The sequence below is a fragment of the Lissotriton vulgaris genome, chromosome 3_1, assembly GCF_964263255.1.
Source record: "Lissotriton vulgaris chromosome 3_1, aLisVul1.2, whole genome shotgun sequence".
In the NCBI taxonomy this organism is placed as follows: domain Eukaryota; kingdom Metazoa; phylum Chordata; class Amphibia; order Caudata; family Salamandridae; genus Lissotriton; species Lissotriton vulgaris.
In genome coordinates this window covers 669373065-669395801 of record NC_141689.1, presented here as the reverse complement: position 1 = coordinate 669395801, position 22737 = coordinate 669373065, and the positions used below count along the sequence as shown (strand labels likewise).

Sequence of the window (22737 nt, the reverse complement as noted above, 5' to 3'; positions counted from 1 at the left end):
ATAGCAGCGGAGGCAGGGCTAAGCAGCGCTCAGCGCAATATCGTCAAACAAGCACACTTGACAGAATGTAAACACAAGTGAGGCGAAGCAGCGGTCAATGCGCAACAGTGCAAGTGAAGGAATACTCAGCAATACGATTCAATTATGTCTGGAGCGAGGCGAAGCAGCGCCTATTACAGAGTAAAAACGAAGCTGGAAAGCAGCACAGATGCAGCACAACGATACCAGGTCTCCAGGGAGGCTGGGGAGCGACCTCACAGCAAGCAGCGCTGAGGGGATCACAGCGCTTCCAGGTATGGGAGCGCTGTAAATACCAAGTGGGAGGGCGGCTCAGCTGGGAGGCGGGGCGGGCTCACGAGGACGCAGACCAACAACAACCCAATAAACAAAATGGCAGCGTGGGGGAGGGCAGAGCACAGCGCTGGGGGTAAACGCGCACTTAAGGCTCAAGTGATAGCAGCGGAGGCAGGGCTAAGCAGCGCTCAGCGCAATATCGTCAAACAAGCACACTTGACAGAATGTAAACACAAGTGAGGCGAAGCAGCGGTCAATGCGCAACAGTGCAAGTGAAGGAATACTCAGCAATACGATTCAATTATGTCTGGAGCGAGGCGAAGCAGCGCCTATTACAGAGTAAAAACGAAGCTGGAAAGCAGCACAGATGCAGCACAACGATACCAGGTCTCCAGGGGTGGGTCCCTTGCTCACTGTGCCACTGGATTCAAGCTGGCCTGGCTGATGAAGGGTAATACCCAGAAACCGGTCCCAGGATGCTTGATTCTGGTCCAGGGAAGGTATGGCTTGGCAGTTCGGTCTGGACTGTTCCCATGAGGCACAGGGTCAAGACTGATTTGCATATGGCTGGGTCTAAACTGGGGCGGCATAGTGGGCAAAAGAACGATGGATTCAACCCCGATCTCTTGACTGGGGGTGAATGTATGATTCATTCAGCATTCTGTCCATCATTTGTTTTCGTAGGAATAACAATGGCAGCACAAATGTCTTTGCTTGTAAGTAATGCCTTTTATCATTTTTAGATGTTCAGGAAAATGTTTAAATCTGTTGACATGCACACCGGGGGCAAACGATGTCTGTTGTCTAATATGGGTGGTCCCTTTAGTATTTAGAATGACAACAGTTTCCCAAAATACCTTGTACTGAAACTACATATTGGTAAACATATATCCTAATGAGTTTGAAATGGCAGGACCATGTGACAAAAGCATTTCACTCTCCACTGGCCTTTTTTGTCTCAGTGACTTACTCTTATTCACTGTCCTTGGCTCATACGGCCATTCATATCAGGACCCAAGTTCCTCGCCCAGAGTTTTATATTGTAACATTCTGTTTGGCCTTGTGCTAAAGAACAATAAATGCACCCAGGCATAAAATGAGTAGATGCGGAGAATGAGCATTTCCAACTCCGCTAACTGGTATGGAATTCTCTCGCCCATCATGTCAGGCAGACGGTGGACCGCTTAGCTTTTAGATTGGAAATAAACACATTGCTCTTGTAAGCAGCTTGCAGGCCTCTCCAGAAAAATGTGGTCATGCTGGTTAGTTGTCACAAACATATCCAATTGACTGTGGTAATGAACAATACACTTCACAAACCTACCTATGATTACCTTACCCAACATATGTCGTGTTTCCTCACATCCTCTTCGCCTGCTCACACCTCTGCGACCAACCACTGCTTCCATCAAATGCCTCTCCCACTTACAATCCATCTGCTTAGCCTCCCCACCCTCAAGCCTCTGTGCTGCACACACATTTTCCTCATTTCCTCCTATACACTCTGCTTCACCTTCTCGCACCCACTCGGTCTCACCTTTGTAAACGCCCTTTGCTCAAGCGGCCCAAATTCTCATTGCTTCACATTTTAACACCCTCTATCTGATTTACTCCCTTAAACTCCTGTTTGCCCCATACTGTGACTGCTTCCAATGGAACTTCATTATCACATCTGATTTTACCACAAGCAGGAAAAATGAATCTCCTTGTTATGTTTTTCCATCCTGCATAAACTGTACTCGGTTTCAGAGGCTGATGTAAAATCTGTAACCAATAACATTAACTGCGTTTTTTATATGTAATAAAGCATAGGTTTTTTACCTGCCATCTTAAACTACGCATTACATATCTTGAATACAAATATCCTTTCCTTCAACTGCCACAGCAAATCAAGCAAAGATCCCTAGTTATTGAACACTGTAAATATAGATAACCACACTAGTACCTCTTGAATTTAAAAAAACTAATAAAAACATCTGCAATAAATGGGACACCCGAAATGCTTAGGTGAGTGGAAAAAGACCACATATTTCACAACATTAAATCATGTGGACATTTCCATGTGTTACTTGTTGTTCGTGCAACCTTTGGGTTGGAATAACAAGAGCTCAGATCTGAAAATATAAAATCTAATGTAGCAAGTCATCAAAAGGGCAGGGGCAGCTCCTTTAATTGAGTGGAAGAGCTTCTTCCCACAATCTCCAGAGCTGAAAAATAAAACTGTAATAAAGTTTATTATCGTATTATTTTTAAGCAACCCGTCCTGAATTGAGTGGCTGGACAGGCGGGGCCAGCGCTGCCAAGTGGCAGAAGCAGGGAGATGTGCACTTTCAAATATGCATGTCCCTTTGGCCAGCAATCTTGGGAAGACCAGCCAGACATGCGCATTTTAAAGTTCTCTAACCTAGCTTTTCTAAGCCAGCTAGTTTAGAGAAAGCACTGGCCTCCAGCGCTGGAAGAGCCTGCTCTATCCAATCCCGGCGCTGCTTTCATGCTGTGAAAGCAGCACCAGGAATGGGTAGTGCAGTTTCCAGCATCAGGCGCTTCCAGAAGACACCAGAGGAAGGAGGACGTCGCGCTGCGAAGAAAGCAAGGGAAGTTTATTTTATAATTATCATTTTTTTTTGGGCCCTCACCCCCCACACACACGGTACATGCCAGCCACTACTGCAAAAGGGCTATTTATATCGAAACATCAATATTACTTATAAATGTAACAAGAACGTGAAAAGATTGCTTACTTTTCCATTGTCAATTGTAACGTCACACCAGTGCAATCCTTGTGATTATCTGAAAGACAAAGTAGAGTCTTAAATATAATAAAGAATTCTCCTGCATGTGCACATAGCAAGCAGCAAAAGCAAGCAGTGTATTTGTGCATACTATGCTTTCTTTTAAAGCAACAAACAGAACATAAGTTAAACTTTAAAGTTCTATCCAGTTTTTGTACTCTTTTTTTTTGTAGCTTTGGCTAAGCAAACATATGCATGGAATTAGTCTATTTGATAGTACATGCATGGGCAAAGGTAGGATTGCACCTTTATCTTAGAATTTGTTGTAAAATGTTAGTTTGAGAATTTTCACTAGGTTTGTCACTGCAGCTTTCATTTTAAATCATTTTTAAGTATGTGTATATTTACAATGCATTCCTCTGCAGCAAATTATGAGATGCCATTGAGTATCGAAGAACTGCTCTAGCCCTCTTTTACTCAATAAACAAATATTTACAAATGTGGTAATGCCTAAACTATCTTCAAAATTAACTTGAACAAATATTTGCGAAATGTAGTGCAGATGAGCATTTCAAAGAGAAACCATGAATCGCCAGTTGTTTCCCGCCAGTAAAGCATTGTAAGTCCCCCCAACTTGAATCAACTTCATGTATGTCTTATCTCGGAGAAATTCAATTTTATTCCCATGGCATACATTTTTTCATGAACAAGTGAGACTTGCCAGTATCTTACATTACTTTAGAAATGTTTATTTTAAAGTGGTACAACATATTTTCATGGAAAAAACTGCATTGCCAACGAAGATGAGTTTCATTTCAAATATGATTTTGTATATTTTTCATTAAAAAAACACCTTCTAAATTAATTATACGCTGCAGCCCGATCCTTACACCAACTGTTGACCCAGTCCCGTTCCTAAACCTTGCATAATTCTAACCTAATCCAAATGTTACCCCATCCTTTAGGTTTACCAACACCTTCACAATTCACTATTATTGGAGGTTTTTCCATTACATAGGTCTACCTGAAGTGACTCTCTCCCCTTACCAAAACCCACATAAAAGTTTGTTGTGTAATCTCTATGGCATTTAAAGACTTGCTTTTAGATCAAATGTGTCCCCTGGCACCCGCACTTCAAGGAGCACCTCCCTCGCCAGGCTGGAAATACAAAGAAGAGACCTGCCAACATGCATTCTCTACATATGGACCGAGACTTTGGAATGATCTTTTGCACCTCAGACTTGTTCTTCCATTGGTACAATTTAAAAAGGTCTCAATACTTGCCTCTTCATATTCTTCAAACCATCCTAGGATGGATCCCTTGCCTCCAGCCACACACCACTATTGTGCTGTGTTTCTAATCCTCCCAAGTATTGTATTTGACCATTAATTCCCCTCGGCTCTTACTGTAAACATACCAACATGTCTCAGTTTCCTTATTTTTTAATTATGTATCCTGTTGCTATGATCAGGGTTCTTCCTTTTGGAGTTACGTGTCCACTTTATAGACAATAAAGTCAAAATAAAACTATATAAGTGAAAGAATTATATGTAATATCTTAAAAACTAAATATTTGTGAAGAAAATAATTATATTATGGTTGGGTCACCATACAATACACATATTATTGTAGTTGTTGGACTGCCGGGCCTGCTGCAAAGTTTGGTAAACACCAGTACTGGGGAAACATGAAGAAATGATTATGAATAGCTTGCAGTAGGAAGTGTGTTTATTAGTTAAACTGTTATCAATTCTGGGAACTGCAACTTAACTAGTGAATAACAATGTAGGAGAAACGTGATATAACGAAACCAGGCATACAAAACCCCAACATGGTAAATGTCCAACTGAAGACCACGGTTTCAGATGAAAATCTGATTTACTTCGTCAAAAACATGCATTGGACCGGTGGTCAAATTCTAGGTACGAGTAACATAATTTTGCAAAGAGCAGAAAAAATGCTTTAAAATTCCCTAAGTAACATGAATTGAGGAGTAATTTACAAAATTAAGAATAGTACAACAGGTTTTTGAAAAAACAAAAAACTAGACCGTTTGGTTGGGGTTCCCTCTTGTGCATTGCCTACCAAGACTCAAACAATAAAGAGCAAAAGAAAAAGCGCTAGAAGGAAGAGAGAAGGGAAGACATACAACACAGGGAAGAGGTAGAGGGAGTAGCTAAGGACGGGTAGAGGAATACTGACGGAGGAACATGCAGAATAGGCTGGCGATAAAGAAGAACAATGATAAAAATAAAATATATCCGATATGTAATGTAATGTAATGTAATGTAAATGCCATTTGTAAAGCGCACAGCTACCGCCAACAGAGGTGTCCCGGCGCTGTCCGTATACCGCTTAGGAACCCTTCCTGGTATTTCCCTGTGGAATGTCCACCCCTGGGCACCCCCAAGGTGAAGCCAGGCATCCCAGCGCTGTTGGGGCCGTTGTGGAGATTAAGCAAGCTATTGCCCAGAGTTGCAGAGTGGGACTCCTTGATTGGAATAGGCACCGAGGCGAGAATTATCAGGTCCGAGGAAATTGAGCCCAAGACCCGCCGAGGCAGGTATTGAAGCCTGGTCCCGGACCAGACCTCTGCATCAGGGTCTGCCGCTCTAACCATTGAGCCACACTTCTCCACTAAAGCATATCTAGAGCAGGGGGTGCAAAGGAGGCAGCAGAGGATGGTAAGGAGGAGGAGAATGCAGAGAGGGACAATAGAACAAGAAAAGATACTGTGAGAAGGTGGCTTGGTATATGCTGTCCCCTAGTAAAAGTGGGTACCCTGTACCAATCCACATGACCCTTATGATGTATGTGGTCAAAGACAACCTTTATGAAAGCTATCCTAGTGGTAGCTATGGAGAGCAGCCTTCAGGCTTAATCTTGAAGGAATGTAAAGCAGCTTGTCTTACCAGAATGTCATCTCCTACCTGACTAAATGAAGGAGAACCACAAAGTTGTTATGTAAAAATATGTATTTATTAATATAACACTCTCTACTACCCTCTGCAGGAGGTTAGAAAACAAAGCACATAATACTGGATAAATAGAACAGATGTAAGTAGCAAAATACACAGCGGGCTCCAGGGGGAGACCGAACCATATACCAAAATAGTGGTATAACAATCACAACTTGACTAGACACAGTGCTTAGTGCACATAGAAACGCTGGGACCCCAAGGAACCACCCAAGGTGATGAACAGGAGACCCACGGAGGACGGGTGCAGTGGGGAAACATGACCGCGTGCTCCGTACAACTCTATGGGAAAGTCGCGGTTGCAAAGTTAAAGTTTAAGGACCCTTCTAGGAGGACTTAGAGCAAACCATTCAGAACTTAAGAGTTTAAAGAGCCACCCTATCCGTGGATACCATAGTATCGGAGTATCCCAGGGAAGCCGGGTGCATAGGTCTGAAGTGGCGTTGGAAACTCTTGTTGTTATCTATGGTAGGAAGTGAAGAAGCACTGTTGCCGTGAAGGTGAAAAGGGTCCGGTGGAATCCAAGCCTGGATTCTGGATGTTTTTTCATATGCACTGCTTGCGGCAATGTTTACATAACGCACCATGATGACCTCTCAAGCAGCAGGAGTAAACCTGGCTCGTTTAATTAAAAAAAAATAATAAGGAAGGAAGGAGTTCCAATCTGGATCTTAGCTCAACCTATGTCGCCTTAGCAGGATGCATCTGCTTTTAGTGTGAAGCGGACAATGCTACATGCACATGTGTTCCACCCAATTTGCCCCGGTCTTCTGTTTAATCTTTAAACGAAGGTCTGAGCAATGGCCAGTATCTTGGAGAACTCCCCTTCCCTCTTGCGCAGAATATTGGGAATTGGTGTCTTGATGCGGGTGCCCACAGGGTTCCCATTGTTTTCGATGAGGACGACGTTGTTGGAATCAAACCTTGGTGTCATTCTGGGGCCTGGCATCTTATGGCCCACAATGAGCGCTTTTTTCTTCTGCCCCTTTATGGCCAGCAAGATCATGTCTCCTACTTTGCCGATTCCATTCTTGTTGTAAACATGGATGCACTTTGGTGGTCGGTGGTAGGGGGTGTTGCCAAGGGAGCTATTGTCAACCACGCGAACACGGGTCATCTTCTGAATGGCACTGCAGGATGCGGTGATGCTGAATGTGCGTTGGCAGAGGGTGCTGCTTACTGTGCGACTTAAGAGCGCACTCGCACCTCTCTGGAGTAGAGCCATGGCTGTCCCTCTTTCTTTTGCCCGGCTGGCTGGGACTCGAACCGCAGGTCCTCTGGATGAGAGGAATCTAAAAGCAGAGGGGACAGAGTCTGGGTCACTTCAGAGTGACCAGGGGCTCAGTAGACGAATGCCCACTGATGTCGGGTGTTTCAGGTGCAAACAGGGGATGCTTGACTCTGCAGCCACGAGGTCCTGGAGGCGTCGAGGAGGACCAGGAGCTGAAGGTAAGCTGTCCCACGAAGAATGTCGAGTCAGTGTCCGGCAGGAGCACCAACAAGCCTTGGCAACAGCAACCCATGCAGGAAGGACAAACCGGTTACGGTGTGGACCAACCAGGAAAGCCCAAGAACAATCAAGATGACCCTCAGGGGACCCGCAGGCCGAAAGACCAGTAGTCGCGAGGGGACCTTGAGCAAGATTGCAGAGCACCAGCCCAAGGAGCACTCGGTGCAAGGAGGCCAGAGTTCTTTGGTGCAAATAGTGCTCAGGGTCGGGACCACACGGGGTCCAATATACAAGCTCAGGAATCGCCAACAAGCATATGCATTTGCAAATGGATGCGGTGCACAGGGGTTCGGGTTACGCAGCCCCCACGAGGGATACTGGCCTCAAACTTGGTGGGAGGGCAGATCAACCTCAGGGACCTTCAGGAACCCACCTCCTGTGTTGCTGAAATCTTAGGAGTCTGCAGGAGCTGCTACCGGTCAGTTGCGCTTTTAGGTGCCTGTGAAGCAGGGGGTTGACTCCTTCACTCCAAGGGAGATTCTTCTGTTGTCTCAAGTGCTCCACAGGTCCCGCACGGAGCCTTTGTGGAATCCTGACACCAACTCGGCTTTGGACGGAAAGGGAAACGAAGTCAACCCCAGTCGAGGTCCAGCAAAGTTCAAGGTGTCCAGACGGACTAAGATCAGTGGTTTCTTCTTGTTAAATCTTGTCCACGTAAAATATAATGGCCTGCAGCCCGGTAACCCATTTTATACCCACTGGAGAGGGTTGGGTAGATTCAGGGGACCCTCCTTGGGGAGGGGCAGGACAGTGGGGTGTCTACACCCTGTCCTTTGTCCAGTTTAACGCCAGAGCAGGAGTCAATGGCTCCCAGAACTGGTTGGAGCTAGACTATGCACAGAGACACCAAATGCGCCCCCAGTGCAGACTTTCAGGCACTCCTAGAGTGCACCCACCCAGCCCCAATACACTAAACCCTGTCTGGGAGGTGGTCACACCTCCCTGTGACAGGATGCCTATTGTGCTGCCTTCCTCTGCTCGAGCTTGGCTCAGCAACAAGAGGTCAGAAGTGAGTCTCTGGCTGGCAGCATCCATTTTGCTTCTGAAGGGTGGAATAATACCTCCCACACCGGTTACCGATGTGGAGTTATGATTCCAAGGTGTTTGATACCAAACACGATATGTTTCTATGCAGCCGTTTTCGAGATAGCATTTACAGCGAGGTTATAATGCACCTCTACCTATATGTTCGGCTGAGTCACATACAACCCAGGTGAAGGGTCTCCGAAGGCTGCAGAGAGGCTCTGCTCATGCAGGGGCACCCTCTCACATAAAACTCGGCACCCTTCCTTCAGGATTGATAAGGCCTGCTATGGGGTAACTTATACGTTTTAAGTGTAGTGACCATTACATATAGTGAACCTATATCTAAAGTAAGTGGTGCAAGCACCATCTCACGCAGGCTGCAGTAGAAGACCTAGAGTTCCATTTTGCATGGTCTCTCATGGGTGGCATAATACATACTTCAGCCCATGGGAGGCCTCTGGGGGTCCTATGCCCTGGGTACATGGTGTACCATATACTAGGGACTTATAAGGGTACCGCAGTATCCAATCTAGAGTGCACCAAAGTACATGTATGTCAATTTAAGGTAGAAAGCCGATAGGCTGGTGCCCTGATTAGCAGGATCCCAGCCAGACTAGTCAAAAACAGTGAGACATTGGTTCGGTCCCACATTTTGTTCCTGGATTAGACTGTTTTTTCATGTAGTGGCTAATGGGAGAGTTCCCACTGCAACGAGGCATGTGACAGGGCTGCCCATTATCACTGCTGCCCTTGGCCCTTATATTAGAGCCCCTGGCGGCCTGGGTAAGACAAGACCCGGTCATTCTCGGGCTCAGTTGAACTGTCAACTGCGAGGATAATATATCCCTATATGCAAACGATGTTCTCCTATACATGGCCTCTCCCAAATGTTCCCTGTTCTGGACATCGGTGACTCATACGGGAAACACTCGGGTTACACATTAAATTGTACTAAACCTGTGCTGTATGTCTTGCAGGGCCCTCCGCCAATACTACCAGCTGGGTGTGACGTAACAATTGCAGAGGAACACTTAAAAAACTTAGGAATCCACGTCACACATGACCCAGAGGTCTTCATGACTCGGAATCTCCAAGCCCCCTTGCAACGGCTACAAAGAGACACCAAACACTGGCAATCACTACCGCTGACGCTCCTGGGGAAAGCAGCACTTTTTAAAATGATGGCGCTCCCAAGGTTCCTCTACGTCCTCTAAAATACACCCTTCCCAGTTCCTCAGTCCTACTTCTGAGCCATAGCGTCAGAATTCACCAAACTCCTCTGGAATAACAAACCAGCCCGCATAGCAATGACAAAACTGTACCAAACATGGTACGATGGTGGAATAGCTCTCCCGAGTATCCAAATGTATTACTGGGTGTCCCAATTAACCATTGGCTCCACATCCCCCACATGGACCAGGACTACAGTCTAGACAGAGTACAATTGGGAGAGGAGGGCCTGTACCGCTCGCTATACAACAAAACACTGGCCCTGATAGGCCTGACAAACCAAACACTCCAGGTATGGCACATAGCACGTAAAAAACTGTGATGGCACAATACTATCACACAGGCAACGCCCCTATGGGTCCCGGATTTACTGGGCATGCTGGGCAAGAGCAAAGGCTTCAAACACTGGGAAAATGTAGGAATATCCTAAGTTGGGGACCTCTGGGTGCGGGGAAAAATACTCACATTTTCACAACTCCAATCGCAGTACGAGATGGCGCCGACAGAGCAATTCCGATACCACCACATCAAGCACGCCCTTTAGAAAGTAATTCCCCCTGACAATACTCGACCTGAGGCCTCACCATTAGAGGACAGGTTACTGATGGAACATATGGACTAAAAAGCAATCTCCATGACATTCAACAAAAATTATCAATAACATGCCTGACCCCATGCAAAAACTCAGAGACAAATGGAGCGGAGAGGTAGGAGACCTAGATGACACTGATTGGCAGGAGGCACTAGCAACACCCAGAGAAGTGGCGATTGGATCCAAATTGTGCCTAGTAAAGCTTAAGATACTACAAAGAGTTTACTACACAAGAACTACTCTTTATAAAATAGGGAAAACTTACACCCAACTTTGCTTGAGGAAATGTGGTGCGATCTGTACCTTCTTCCATAGCACCTGAGCCTGCCCCGCAATAAAGACATACTGGTCGTCTGTTATGGCCACTATCACAAGAGTAAGCGGGAACCCAATCCATCCAGAACCCAAACGTTGCCTGTTAAACATCTGGGAAGCAACAGACCTCAACTCCACGATGCAGACATGGGCAACACTAGGAATGATGCTGGATAAGAGGAACATGGCCAAGCATTGGGGAGCATCTAACGCTCCCACACTCAAGGAGTGGTGCAAAGACATGGACATAGCCATGGTGGCAGAAAAGACTATATATGAACGCAGAGGTTGCCCTAAAAAGTGGATACGATTGTGGGGAGGATGGAACACCTATAGAGGGGGTATATGCGCTTCACCAACAAAGCCTCAAGAGCAAGAAATAATATAACGCAAAGGATATCCCAGCTGTAATGAGACCAAATTACAATGATGCAACGCATGAGCAATAATGTAACGTTTTAAAGAAAGGCGATAGCTACTCCATAAGAATAAATGTACATAAAGCTGTAATGTAAGTGAATGATATACATGTGCCATTTATGATGCAATAAAAAGAATGTTAAAAAAAACAAAAAACATTGAGACATCAAGCAGAAAGTGGGGGAACCATAAGAATCAGATCGTACTTTCCTACACATACAACAAAAGGAAGTGGAAAATAAAAGAGAATAAGCTATAGGTGGAGCTCTTCTTCACTGAAGGACGACCACTGGAGAAAAGGAAGGACAAATGAGAGTGACTAGCTTATAGACCCTTTCATCAAATGTGAAAGTAAAAGGCCACCCTGCATCATGGACTCACCAGAACAGATATATCATTAAGACAAAAAATGTTTCTGGAAAAGGAATGTTCAGATTGGTTTTGCCAGTTTGTAAAATTATCATTAATATGTGCTGGGATTACACGGAACGCTATTCTGCAATGCGCTTCTTATAAGTGAGTGGGAGGTGCGATTTAATTCGTACAGAAATACGATGAAGCCTGTGAATGGTGTATGCTAACATATGCAGATTAATAAATATTTATAAATAAAAGCAAATTACATTATTATCTTTTCCATTTTATGTCAAATGAGTTTTAAAAGATTAAATACAAAAAAAACCATCCTGATCTCTTTGGTTGCCATCTATTTCTAGTGAAGAGATGCTGCTGAACATTTACATTTTACTATTGTATTACTTTCTTTAAATGCAGGTTGATTATCGTTTGTCATTGTATCCAGAAACCAGACGTCTTGCATGAATCTCTATTTATAATTATCTGCAGGACTAAATGTCATCCTTTTTCCGTCACAGAAAGCTTGCACAGCTATGGCAAAAAGTAACCGAAACTTTGCGGTTGGTATAATAAGGTGGTTGTAATGGTGCTCCACGAACACAGACAAAACCTTCCTTCATGCTGCAAGTCCACTGGAATGTATGGTGGTGGTCCCATTGCAGTGGCCAAACAATGAAGTCCACGGCGTGAAAGCCCAAGCCCAGAAACTGAACGAGACATAAGAAGAACAAGAAACCGAACCTCCTGCAGCATGCAGCGTTGAACATGGGCTTAGCTGTCTATTTCTAGCATTATTTGGATAGAACTAATATGTACTACTCATTGTTATGCTGCAGTTCCATATGCAAGATTGCTCAGACATTTAAATGCTTGTTAATGACACCTAGTCTGACCTCTGAATCCAAGCATATCAGCATTCCATCCTCCTTTGTTTAATAAAGTGCATTCAATTGGACTGGGTTATAGTAATGCCTATAACGTACAGTCCTTAGAAGCCTACACATTGCTATATGAAGCACTATATAAAAAGCAAGACATTATTCAGAAAGTCCATTAAGACCCATCTTTTCCGCTAGACTGCTTGTTATGTTAGAGCCGCTATTCCATTCTTGCGGCGGCCGTTTTCCTGCTTCTCAATAAGCGCCGGGTCGCCCCTTAGCTGGGCAGCTGCGCGCTATATAAGAATATATAACATAACATAACATTATTCATGTTATCACCTACCATTACTTGAAAGCAACCAGTGCTTAACTTGAGCCGGCGGTTTTCAGGGCACAGCACCCGCAATTAAATGTCAACACCAGGGCATATGGTAGCCAGCCACACAAGGCCGCTGTTTGTCTCATTTTGTGATGAACACAACAACAGTTGTTTAATAATTCTATATACATTAAAAATGACTAATACCTGCGACCCAAACCTTTAAAAATAGCTTCGGTGGTAGGTATTGGTCATTTTTAGTGTATAAAGAGTCTGTATCGTCATTAGTTGCGCAATGGCCGGTGAAAGATACTGACAAGGGCCCTGGCACTTATTTCTTTACAAATGAGGTACTTAAAGCAATCCCTCTATAGGTCTATCCGAATTCTGCAGCCTTATGTGATTTAAAAAAAAAACACAAATAAAAAAAACACACACAGAGGGGATTCGTGTCAGCCCCCTTCCTTTCTTGGTCTGTTTATGTGTCGGTTACAGTTCGCCCGCCACACTACACAGTATTGTGCAATGAGTCAGCCCACTCGGCTTGGCCAGCCACTGGCTTGCTTGCACTGTGAGTGATGGTATTGTGCACATCTGCCTAAAAAGATGTGCACTTCAATGCTAGGGCTGGTCTGTCAACACTTTAAAAAATACTTTTTCTTTAATCTTTTAATCTTTTTAGTCATCATAGCATGTTTAATCCTGATCTGCTCTTCCCTACAATTGGAACGTAATAGTACATTTTCATTGCACCAATAACAATCTTATAAGTATACTTGTATTGTTCAATTAAAATTCTATGCGATGGTTATGCACGGCGAGACCTTTTGGTGTTGCCAATGCTTGTTTAGGTTGTCTGCTATCCAGTATGCAGGAGAGCAAAATCCAATAGCACCTTAAGGTCACCTACAGTATTTAGAACGGATTTTACTTTTATATGCGCGTCACTGTCAAATTTACGGCCTAAAGATGGCTCACCAATGACCTTAAGTGTTAATCAAAGGCTTAATGGCCGATCATAGAAATGATCCGAAGCCTGAAACAGCTGCGAAGAGTTGTATTTAAAGGAAATAGTTGTTTTACACTTTAACTGCATCGATATTGATCTCCGTTTTATCTTGTCGACCACATAAATCTGTGAGGGATTTCCAATTATGAGTTTCAAGTGCTCATCGACATTACTGAATAGAATATTAACTAGAACAGCCGCGGCTGACATTATGATTAAATATCGTTTAATGCGTCCTATCATAAAGACGATGCTATTATCGGTGAAGCCAGCAACTTTCCAAGCATGGAAAAACAAACATTGGCGGGTTCGTGCTGTCAAGCGCCCTTCAGCAGCGCAATGTTAGTCAAGATGGTCTTTGTCCGCCTACGTAGGTACCACAGGTCCCACACACAATCCGGAAGTGCATTCAAAGTGTCTATCTGGCCGAATCATCAGACCTCTAACATGACGTAGAGTCAACAACATGTTCCTCGTTAATGATAAACATGATTTAATCTTTGACCCGAAGTAAAGATTTTTGTAAATGTCTGTGATCCTATTTGATTTAAAAATGCATTAAGGTCTAGACCAGCAGGCTTTGATATCTGAATGAAACCGCTTGCAGCGACCAAAAAACAACTGTGCACTGCAGCTCACGGCAGACTGATGGATACTCCTGGACAAACAAAAGCCAGCTATTCCACAGCGTAACTCCACAATGCCGTGGCCACAGGGGGTCTACGACTGGCTGGTATCTATGCTTTCTCTCCCTCCTCAGAAGGAACACTTTGGAAGGTTAATTATACACAAAGGCACTTTATTCCCGTTTCCAAATGTCTACTGTTTGCAGCACAAACAGCGAATGTTGCGGCCTATTAAAGGCAATGAGGATAATTTTAAAAAATCTCTACCTACTCCACAATTAGCAAGACCAGCCTGAACAGGAACTTGAAAGAAAGATGATGTTGAATGAGGGTTTACTTTGCTAGTAATGGCCATGGCCGCTAGTGACTCAAGGCCATCAATAGTAGAGTACCTCAATGTGATAACCAAGTTACTCCCTTTTGGTACCTAACTCTACAGGGATAGTAAAATGGAGCAACCAGAGCTATTGCATCTATTGAGAATAGCTTATTTAGATGTAAAGGAAAAGAGTTAAAAGTAAGATGTATATAAAAAACAAAAGTATAAGAAACTTCCACAGCAAACACTTGTGTTCAAATGCTAGGTTTTTATTAAGTGGGACCCTGTGGCTAATATTTTTATGTAAGGGGTATGTTCTGGTGTCTTGGCTGTCGCCTGGAAATGTCAGGTTTACTACATGTCGGTGTATTGCCATTCAACAGGGCAGCGCGGCCAAATATAAATACAACATGCCAGATTGGGATAGGATCAGTCTGACATTTGCATTCGCTTCTTGAGTCATAACTGCAAGGTGGAGAGAAACGCAGAAACATAAAGGCCCCCCACCCCAAAAGTATTGATGTCCCACAAAAGACTTCAAAATGTTCAGGGTACAAAAGTCAGATCACCCATTAGGTGTTCAGTTAACGAAGACTATGGAGAACCCGATAGCCCCGGAGTAAAGTGAAATGGGCACAGCCACAGCAAGTCTCACAGTCTTTATAAGGAGGGGACTCTGTGCTAGTTATACACATCAAGGCATCCATCAGGGCTACCAACGTCAGGTGCCCCAGTCTCAAAGCAGACCAATCATAGTCAAGATTTTTAGTTGTAGGAGTAATCACTGGACTCAAAGTTTGATCAACTCGCACTGGTATTTTACATAAGGGGCCAACCTCCACACAATAAAATGGGAATATCTCAAGAGCCATATGTGCTAGAGGCTTGATTTCAATGGGTCCTGAAGCTGCAGCTAACAGATAGTGCCCCCAAACCTGGAGTGAGTTGTAAAAGCCTGGTTCTGTCAAACTAGAGATACATCTTGCAGCTATGGGCTTACCTAGGTTAAGAAACAATATCATGCAAATTGGGGGCAGCTCATGGTCACCACTTACAGTCACAGTAATTATTTTTGCATCTCCGTAACTCAATCTTCATTGTTCCATATCTCGAAGCAGACAGTTCATTGTCAAGACTGTTATTGGGAGGTACATGCAATGGACCACATGACTGGACTATTCCATTCTCACTGAAAACAAATCCAGAGAGAGTTCAATGCCACTCTCGCAAGGCAGTTTCTATGGAACCATAGAGGCTACAAAGAAGGTTCAAACTATTTTGGGTACAGGCTGGCCAGCCAATGGGCAATCATTTCAGGGCTCAAGGAGAAGAGAAGAGAATCCTGTGTCCCTCCGGTTGTGATTAAGCAAATAGAAGCGTAAAGCACAGAATATGTTAAGGATGGTGCAGGCTCACCTCATATAATATCTCTGTAGCTCCGCATCCTCTGGTGATGATTGGTTGGTCTGCTATTCCATCTTTGCTGATCTTACACAGCTGGGCTGCAGGGTGTATGCATCTATTTGTTTGCTGAGATTACCTCAGCAGAGAACTTGAGTGAGGTTGCCTTTGTGTGAATCTTCCTTTCAGAAGCCTGCTTCTCCCCTTGCTGGACAGTCCTGTTACCCCATATTGTGGTCAGGTTAGAGCAGAGCGGTTACTGCAGGTTTCATGGCTTGTTCCATGCCCCCAGGAAACAGCCACCAAGAAGGTACTGTCTCTGGCACAGGTGTTATCTACAGAGGTGAGTTGAGAATCCCTAAAATTAAATAAACTACCAAATACTTGGTCTAGATGGTCGTTTTTTATTATACGTTCGGGTCACCGGAAACAAGTCAGAACCAGTCAAAGTGCCAGCTTGCTTTAAATTTCAAATGCCCTATAACCTTGAAGAGTACATCTTGGGATCTGTGGTCTGCTTTCCCACACTTTGGGAAACAGCGATCAGTCCAGCTAGAACTGGTCAACGCATTATGTTTATTCAAAGGCAGACTGCGCAAGATACAGTGCCATGATTGCCGGACACTGCTTGCACAACACACAAAGGGGGAGTTTTAGTGGGGAGTACAGATGGTTTAGGGGGGAACAAATGGTGAGTCTCCTGAAGCCGAATGATAGTTATCGATCAAGGGTGCAGCCCTAGGATAATGAACAAACAGGTTGTCACATTCACTGTAGACACCTATGGCACATGGGAAAACCATCATCCTGTGAGACCCCCAAACAATGTCTAAGTAGGATATCAGCAATCCTACATGTGGTATCCTCCCACATATGTGAAACACACGCTACTAGTCAGAGACATTCAAGATCCTAGGTATACGGGAATGATTGGACTGGTCACAATTTACATCTGCGGGCCAGTTCTCAGCCGCCCCACCAGAGTTGCAACTTAAAAGCTTATAACCCTGTAACTACAATCAATTGCCGAACAGAGACGGAGGCTAGAAAACTAAACTCAACTGTAAAAATGTGTGACCCATTCTACAAAATAGACCTTGATAAGGGGCATAGCTATCTTAGTGAGATATTCAAAAAAGTATTTCTATCCAGATAGAAGATAGGTGATACCACTAACATCAGTTAGGGGCATTTTCCCATCTCTAAAATCAGCATGTCACTGTAATGCTCACAAGCCACAGTGTAACAAGAAGCTCTTACTATTACTGGCTCAGTTTGCATACTCCTATAAAGTGGCAGGGAGTTTCAATGTTATATTAGATGAGGGGTTAGACAGGTCTAACATATGCCCCCTCTAGAATAAGTAAGATGTGATTGGCCTTTATTACACAAATGAAAGATTTGAACCTAATAAAATGTCTGAGGAAAAGATCTGGATAAGTGGAAGATACACATTTATTCAGGAAGACATGAACACTATGCCAGGTTAGGCTAACAGGTAGATTCATCAAGCTGAAATCGGCTCGCAAAGGGCCAGATTCTGAGACTCTGGCCCTTTGCGAGCGCTATTTTTGCATTTGGGATTCATCATCCCAAATGCAAAAATCACAAATCTAGAAATCGCTAAATTGCGATTAATTGCATTTAAGGAATCTCAATTTGAGATTCCTTAAATGCAATTCATGAACCATTTAAAAATTGCGAATTCGCAATCTGGGGCCGCTATTTACCGCGAAGTCTAACTACGTGGTAAATAGCAAAAACTTTGAAAAATGCAATAAAGTGCACTTTTCAAAGTTTCATGTTGCGCACACACATGCCCTAAGGGCATGTGTGTGCGCAACATATGTGCACACATCAATTTCAGGGGTGCAACAGGGTGTCCTTCTCAATTTGCGAATCGCTAATTGCGATTAGCAAATTGAGAATGTCTTCCCATTCATTGAATGGGGAGATATTCCTTATTTGCGACTCACAATTTGCGAGTCGCAATTAAGGAATTATTAGAAATCGCTACTTTTGAAGTGATTTCTTGATGAATAGTATTTTTCGCTACTAAGGAATTGCAAAATGTGTTCTTGATGAATCTGGGGGTATGTCTCTTAGACCTGGCACACTTTGCGTGATTCTCCCCTAAATTTTTGCATTCAACCCTCCTGTTTTGCTCACTTAGTTTTTTGCTGGCTTTAGGACTCTGCACACTTTACTACAGCTAACCAGTACTAAAGTGCTTATGCTCTCTCGTTAAAATATGGAAGAATTGGCTTAAACCCAACTGGCCAATTTATTTTACTTGTAAGTCCTTAGTAATGTGGTACTACATGTACCTGAGAACTGCAAATTAAATGGTACTACTGGCCCTGCAGTACTGATTGTGACACCCACTTAAGTAGTCCTTTAGCATGTCATGGGCCGGCAATTGCAGTCTGTGTGTACAGTTATAAAACTGCCATTTCAACCTGGCAAAACATTCCTGGGGCCAGGCCCAACCCTTCCGCTTTAATACCTACAAGTCACACCTAGGGTATGCCCTGAACATTCCAGAGAGCAGGGTGCAATGTATGTAAAAAGTAGGACATTTTCACATGTCCTGGTAGTGAAAAACTCCTACATTTGTTTTTCACTAATGCAAGGCCTGCCACTTCAGTAGGATAACATTGGAGTTACTTTATTATATTTAAAAAGCTGTAAATTCTAATTGGGAGTAGGTTGACAGCTTGAGTTTGCGGTCTAAAGAATTGGAGTAATCGCAATTCTGGAAATGGCACTTTTAGAAAGTTAGGATTTTCTTCTGCTAGCTATTTGGTGCCTGCAGCCTGATCCTGGGTCACAGAATTAGGTGTAGCTGACAGTCGGTCTTTGAGATAAAGGGAAGATCGGTGTTGGCAGGATGGGACACTCTGAGTTTACGAGGGGGAGGAGCCTTCACTTACCTCACTTGCACATTACAAATGCTCTGCCTGAGCACTCCACAAAGTACCCCAATTTCCTACAACGTCCTAGTGAATGGTACTTTTGGCAGAAAGCATAAAATAGGTCAGACACTCTTCTATACACCTATCAAACCATGCAGATGTCAAAATGAAGATCGTAATCAGGATATCTCATGGAGTACTGGCAGATAGACAGGTGCTTTGTTCTGGAGAAAGGCTTAGCAGCTTTTTTACATAATATAACTCAAGAGAATTCCAGTTTACCCTTGGAACCTTTGAACGGGTAACAATCTGGGGTGCCTATTAAGGGTTAGTAACCACTAATACCATTAGAAGAATCAGTTAACGGTGGAGCAATCTGGTACTTTATGAAGAAGACAAACTTGAGACAGACCTGGTTAGGTTAGATATGAACAGCTACAAGAAAGGGATTGTACTGTATATTCTTTATGTTTGCAAGGCCAAAATTTGGGGACAGTTAGATGAAATCATCATTAGAAGAACAGAGCAGTGTAAATTTAAAAATTCCAATTATGGGGAGAACGCTGGAGCCTTGCCTGCATGAAAAACAAAGAATGGTAGAACCTGTGACCTGATTAAGTCATTTGTTTGAGAGGATGCTGGTTTACCTATAGGGACAGATAAGGAGATTGGCGATTCTTCTTTGTCTTTCCCCCCCCAGACACTTTATAGTATAGACAGGAGGGGGAATCAGACCCGAAGTTGCTGCACATGTGGTTACAGAATTTTGGTCTACTGTCTCTTAAGCCACATGATGTAGTTGTCATCTAACACAGTATCAGTGACCAAGTGAGGAAATCAATTCAGAACTTAGAAGCAGTGAAAGCTACAGGTCCAGTTTGTAGCCACCTGGAATATATTGCTAACAGAAAGCCTTGTTCCTCATCTATTAACACTTTTATTAACATCTGGAAACACCAGGTGTGCTAACTTATGGGATGAGTCAACTTTACACTAAAGTTCGAAATCAGGGGAGAACCCTTCCTATTCTGAGAGCTACAGAAAAATTTCTCTTGGGAAAACAAGAGTGGTATTAGCATTTTAGCAGTCATTTCCTCCCTAGTTCATACCAACCACAATGGGATTTTAGTGTGCACGTATCCGTGTGATCTAACTCATACTATGATGGCAACGATGGAAGTTGCAACTTCTAACAATGTACCTCTAACAATACATATGTTTGAGATCAACAAGGCGTTGCAGCCAGGAAAAGGCAATATCTATGGAGTTTGATAAGCAGATTCAGCTTTGGAGTACATTTTTTGGGCACTATTCATGGATATTCAAGATTGCCAAGGACTCTAGTAAACCAAGGCCTTACAAGGGACCTCTGTATAGAACAAGGAACTAGGTAGGGTTGTATATTGTACTCTCTTCTACTAATCATATATAGGGCGCCTGGCTTATGACATATGATAAACGCTGGATATTTGAAAATTTCATTTTACTTGGTATGAGAACAAGCTTATCTTGCATGGAAACAATCTTGCCATATTTACATCTAGTCCAGAAATCAATATCCTCAAATTCAAAGAAATCACTGATGGTTTCAACAATATATCTTAGTACACACTGATAGAGAAAAGGGTGTGACAGTGATCTGGAATATTCCTTTCAAATACCCTGCAATCAAAACTATTATCAGATATCCTAACATAACTGTGTTTCAGAAACTGGAAAGAACACAGGTTTAGCTACAAAAAGTAACTAATGAATGTAAAAAACTCTTTAAACAACGGGAAGGTTTATCTCTTACCTTAACAGGAATCATGAACATTTAAGATGATCATCCTTCCCTAATTTGGATTCTTATTTGAGAGGGTACTGCTACCTTTTGAGAAACTCAATAGGGTACAGTCACTGATTACTCATTTTAGTCCCAGAGGCATAAGGGCATTGGATGGCCTGGAAACAGAATTGCTAAGGCTAAGGAAGGGGGACTAGGCCATTCCCAATATTTAGCTTTATTGTTGGGACTTACCTGATCAGGCAGTTTAGACCACTAATTGCATACAAAAGAGTAAAATAAACTAGAGACTGGTTTCAGGGCTTGATTGTACCATAGTGCTGGAGAGGGTATCCAAGTAGATTTCATGCACCCAAAATGTAAGAACTGACGTTTAAGATTTTAGACATTTTTAAGAGTTTTGTGGAAAGTAATTAGCTTTAAAGGCACCTCTTATTATTGGGGGGTAGGGAGGGTCCAACCTGTTTGGCATTCCCCAGTCATATTTGATTGTCTTTTGGACGGAGTGGCTATTCGAATCTTGTGGAATAGTAATATTTGCAAATGTTCTCAACTGTTTCACAAAGCAGGAGCTATGTAGATTTAAATACTACCATCTTGTGAAATGGTTAAGAGACATCAGAATGGAAAATATCTCCCCAAAACTCAATACATTTGAGCCGGAAGTAAAAACGGAGGAAGGACTTTTTAAAGCAGTACTAACTCCTTCTGGAGGAGGAAGAGAAATTAAAACTGAGGATACTTGAAAATGGCTCTAGAAACCTTGCAGTTGCTCAAAGGAAGAACTATATGGCAAAAATTAATTGATACACTATACATAGTGGTTTAGCAGCTGCTCTGAAAATATATTATTCTGTAATGAATCCCTGTCTCTATGGGCGTCCAAAGAAATTGACAAACCCTTGTTTGTCATCTCCATTACAATGCTCCAAATGTGAAAAACGGAAGCAGATGATGTACATATATTCTGCAATTGCCTATACTTGAAGTCCTATTCATCTGTTGTGGCAGTTGGCAGTTGGCAGCTGAGGGAAAGCTGTGTCCCCCACTGGAGTGGCTGAAGCATGAAACTGAGCTTTGTCATGGGGAGTTGGAACTCAGCATCTACTCGACTTGTTCCTTTCGGCCGGAGAGCAGCGGCGCGTCGGAACACACAGCACTTCTGCATGTGGATGGTGGCAGTCCCATTGGGCCCTGGTAACTGTGATGGGCATGTAGCACAGGAAAACCAATAATGAGAGGGATGTAGGAAAGATTGAGGGAAGCACCAGAGGGGCACACTGAAAGGCCTGAGAGGCCGAAAGTTGACCAGTTCTTTGATAAGGGGAATAAAAAGCCTTTGTTTGGTGGGGGTTCCCTCACAATAGATAGAAGATTCTCTGGCAAAAGAGATGGATAACACCTTGAGGGAACTCGTGGAGTCACCTACAGCCAGCACAGCATCTGGTCAAATATGTCTATCATCTACCTCTGAAAAGATATCAGCGTGGGAACTGTGAATGTGGTACTTTACTCTTCAGACTTAGAGGTGAAGGTCGTGCATGGTTAAGAAGATGTGATACTTGTCGAGAACCAATTGTGTTTTTTCCCTGGCTTGCACCTTGACACTTTACTTTGGAAACAGGAATTGCTGGCTGTAGAGTGGGAGGTGATGGCTTGGTGTTGCAAATGTAGGTTTCCTAATAAAACTTAGAGTAGAAAATGATGTAAAGCAAAACGTCTTCACCCTGGTGGACTATGATGCGACATTCCTGGAGGGTCTGCTCACTGGCCCTGAGTGACTATTGGACTCCATGTTGCATTTGCTAAAAAAAAAACACCAACCTCCGTGCCCAATAGTCTAAAGTGAGTTTACAGTAATCCCCTTTCACTAGGGAGGTTGTGCTTTTTGGGTGACCATCACTTCATCAGAACCCAAGCTCTGCTTTTGAACATAAGTTTGTAAAAATTTAAAGAAATGAAAATAAAACTTATAAAGATCTTTTACACCTCTAGGTGTCTTGGTACTAAGTAAAAGATACTAGAA

The 22737-nt window shown here is 43.3% G+C and overlaps 1 protein-coding gene and 1 pseudogene across 5 annotated transcripts in view; both read right to left on the bottom strand.

The window, feature by feature from the left end:
• The window catches only part of PAM (peptidylglycine alpha-amidating monooxygenase), a 1271905-nt gene that overhangs the window by 435644 nt on the left and 813524 nt on the right, over positions 1 to 22737 (bottom strand). For all 5 annotated transcript variants that reach the window (XM_086960973.1, XM_086960975.1, XM_086960971.1 and 2 more), the window contains one exon: positions 3036 to 3084. In XM_086960973.1, the coding sequence (XP_086817099.1) occupies positions 3036 to 3084 (49 nt within the window). The remainder of the gene's footprint in view (positions 1 to 3035; positions 3085 to 22737) is intronic.
• On the bottom strand, positions 6607 to 7277 carry LOC147726904 (large ribosomal subunit protein uL14m pseudogene; annotated as a pseudogene).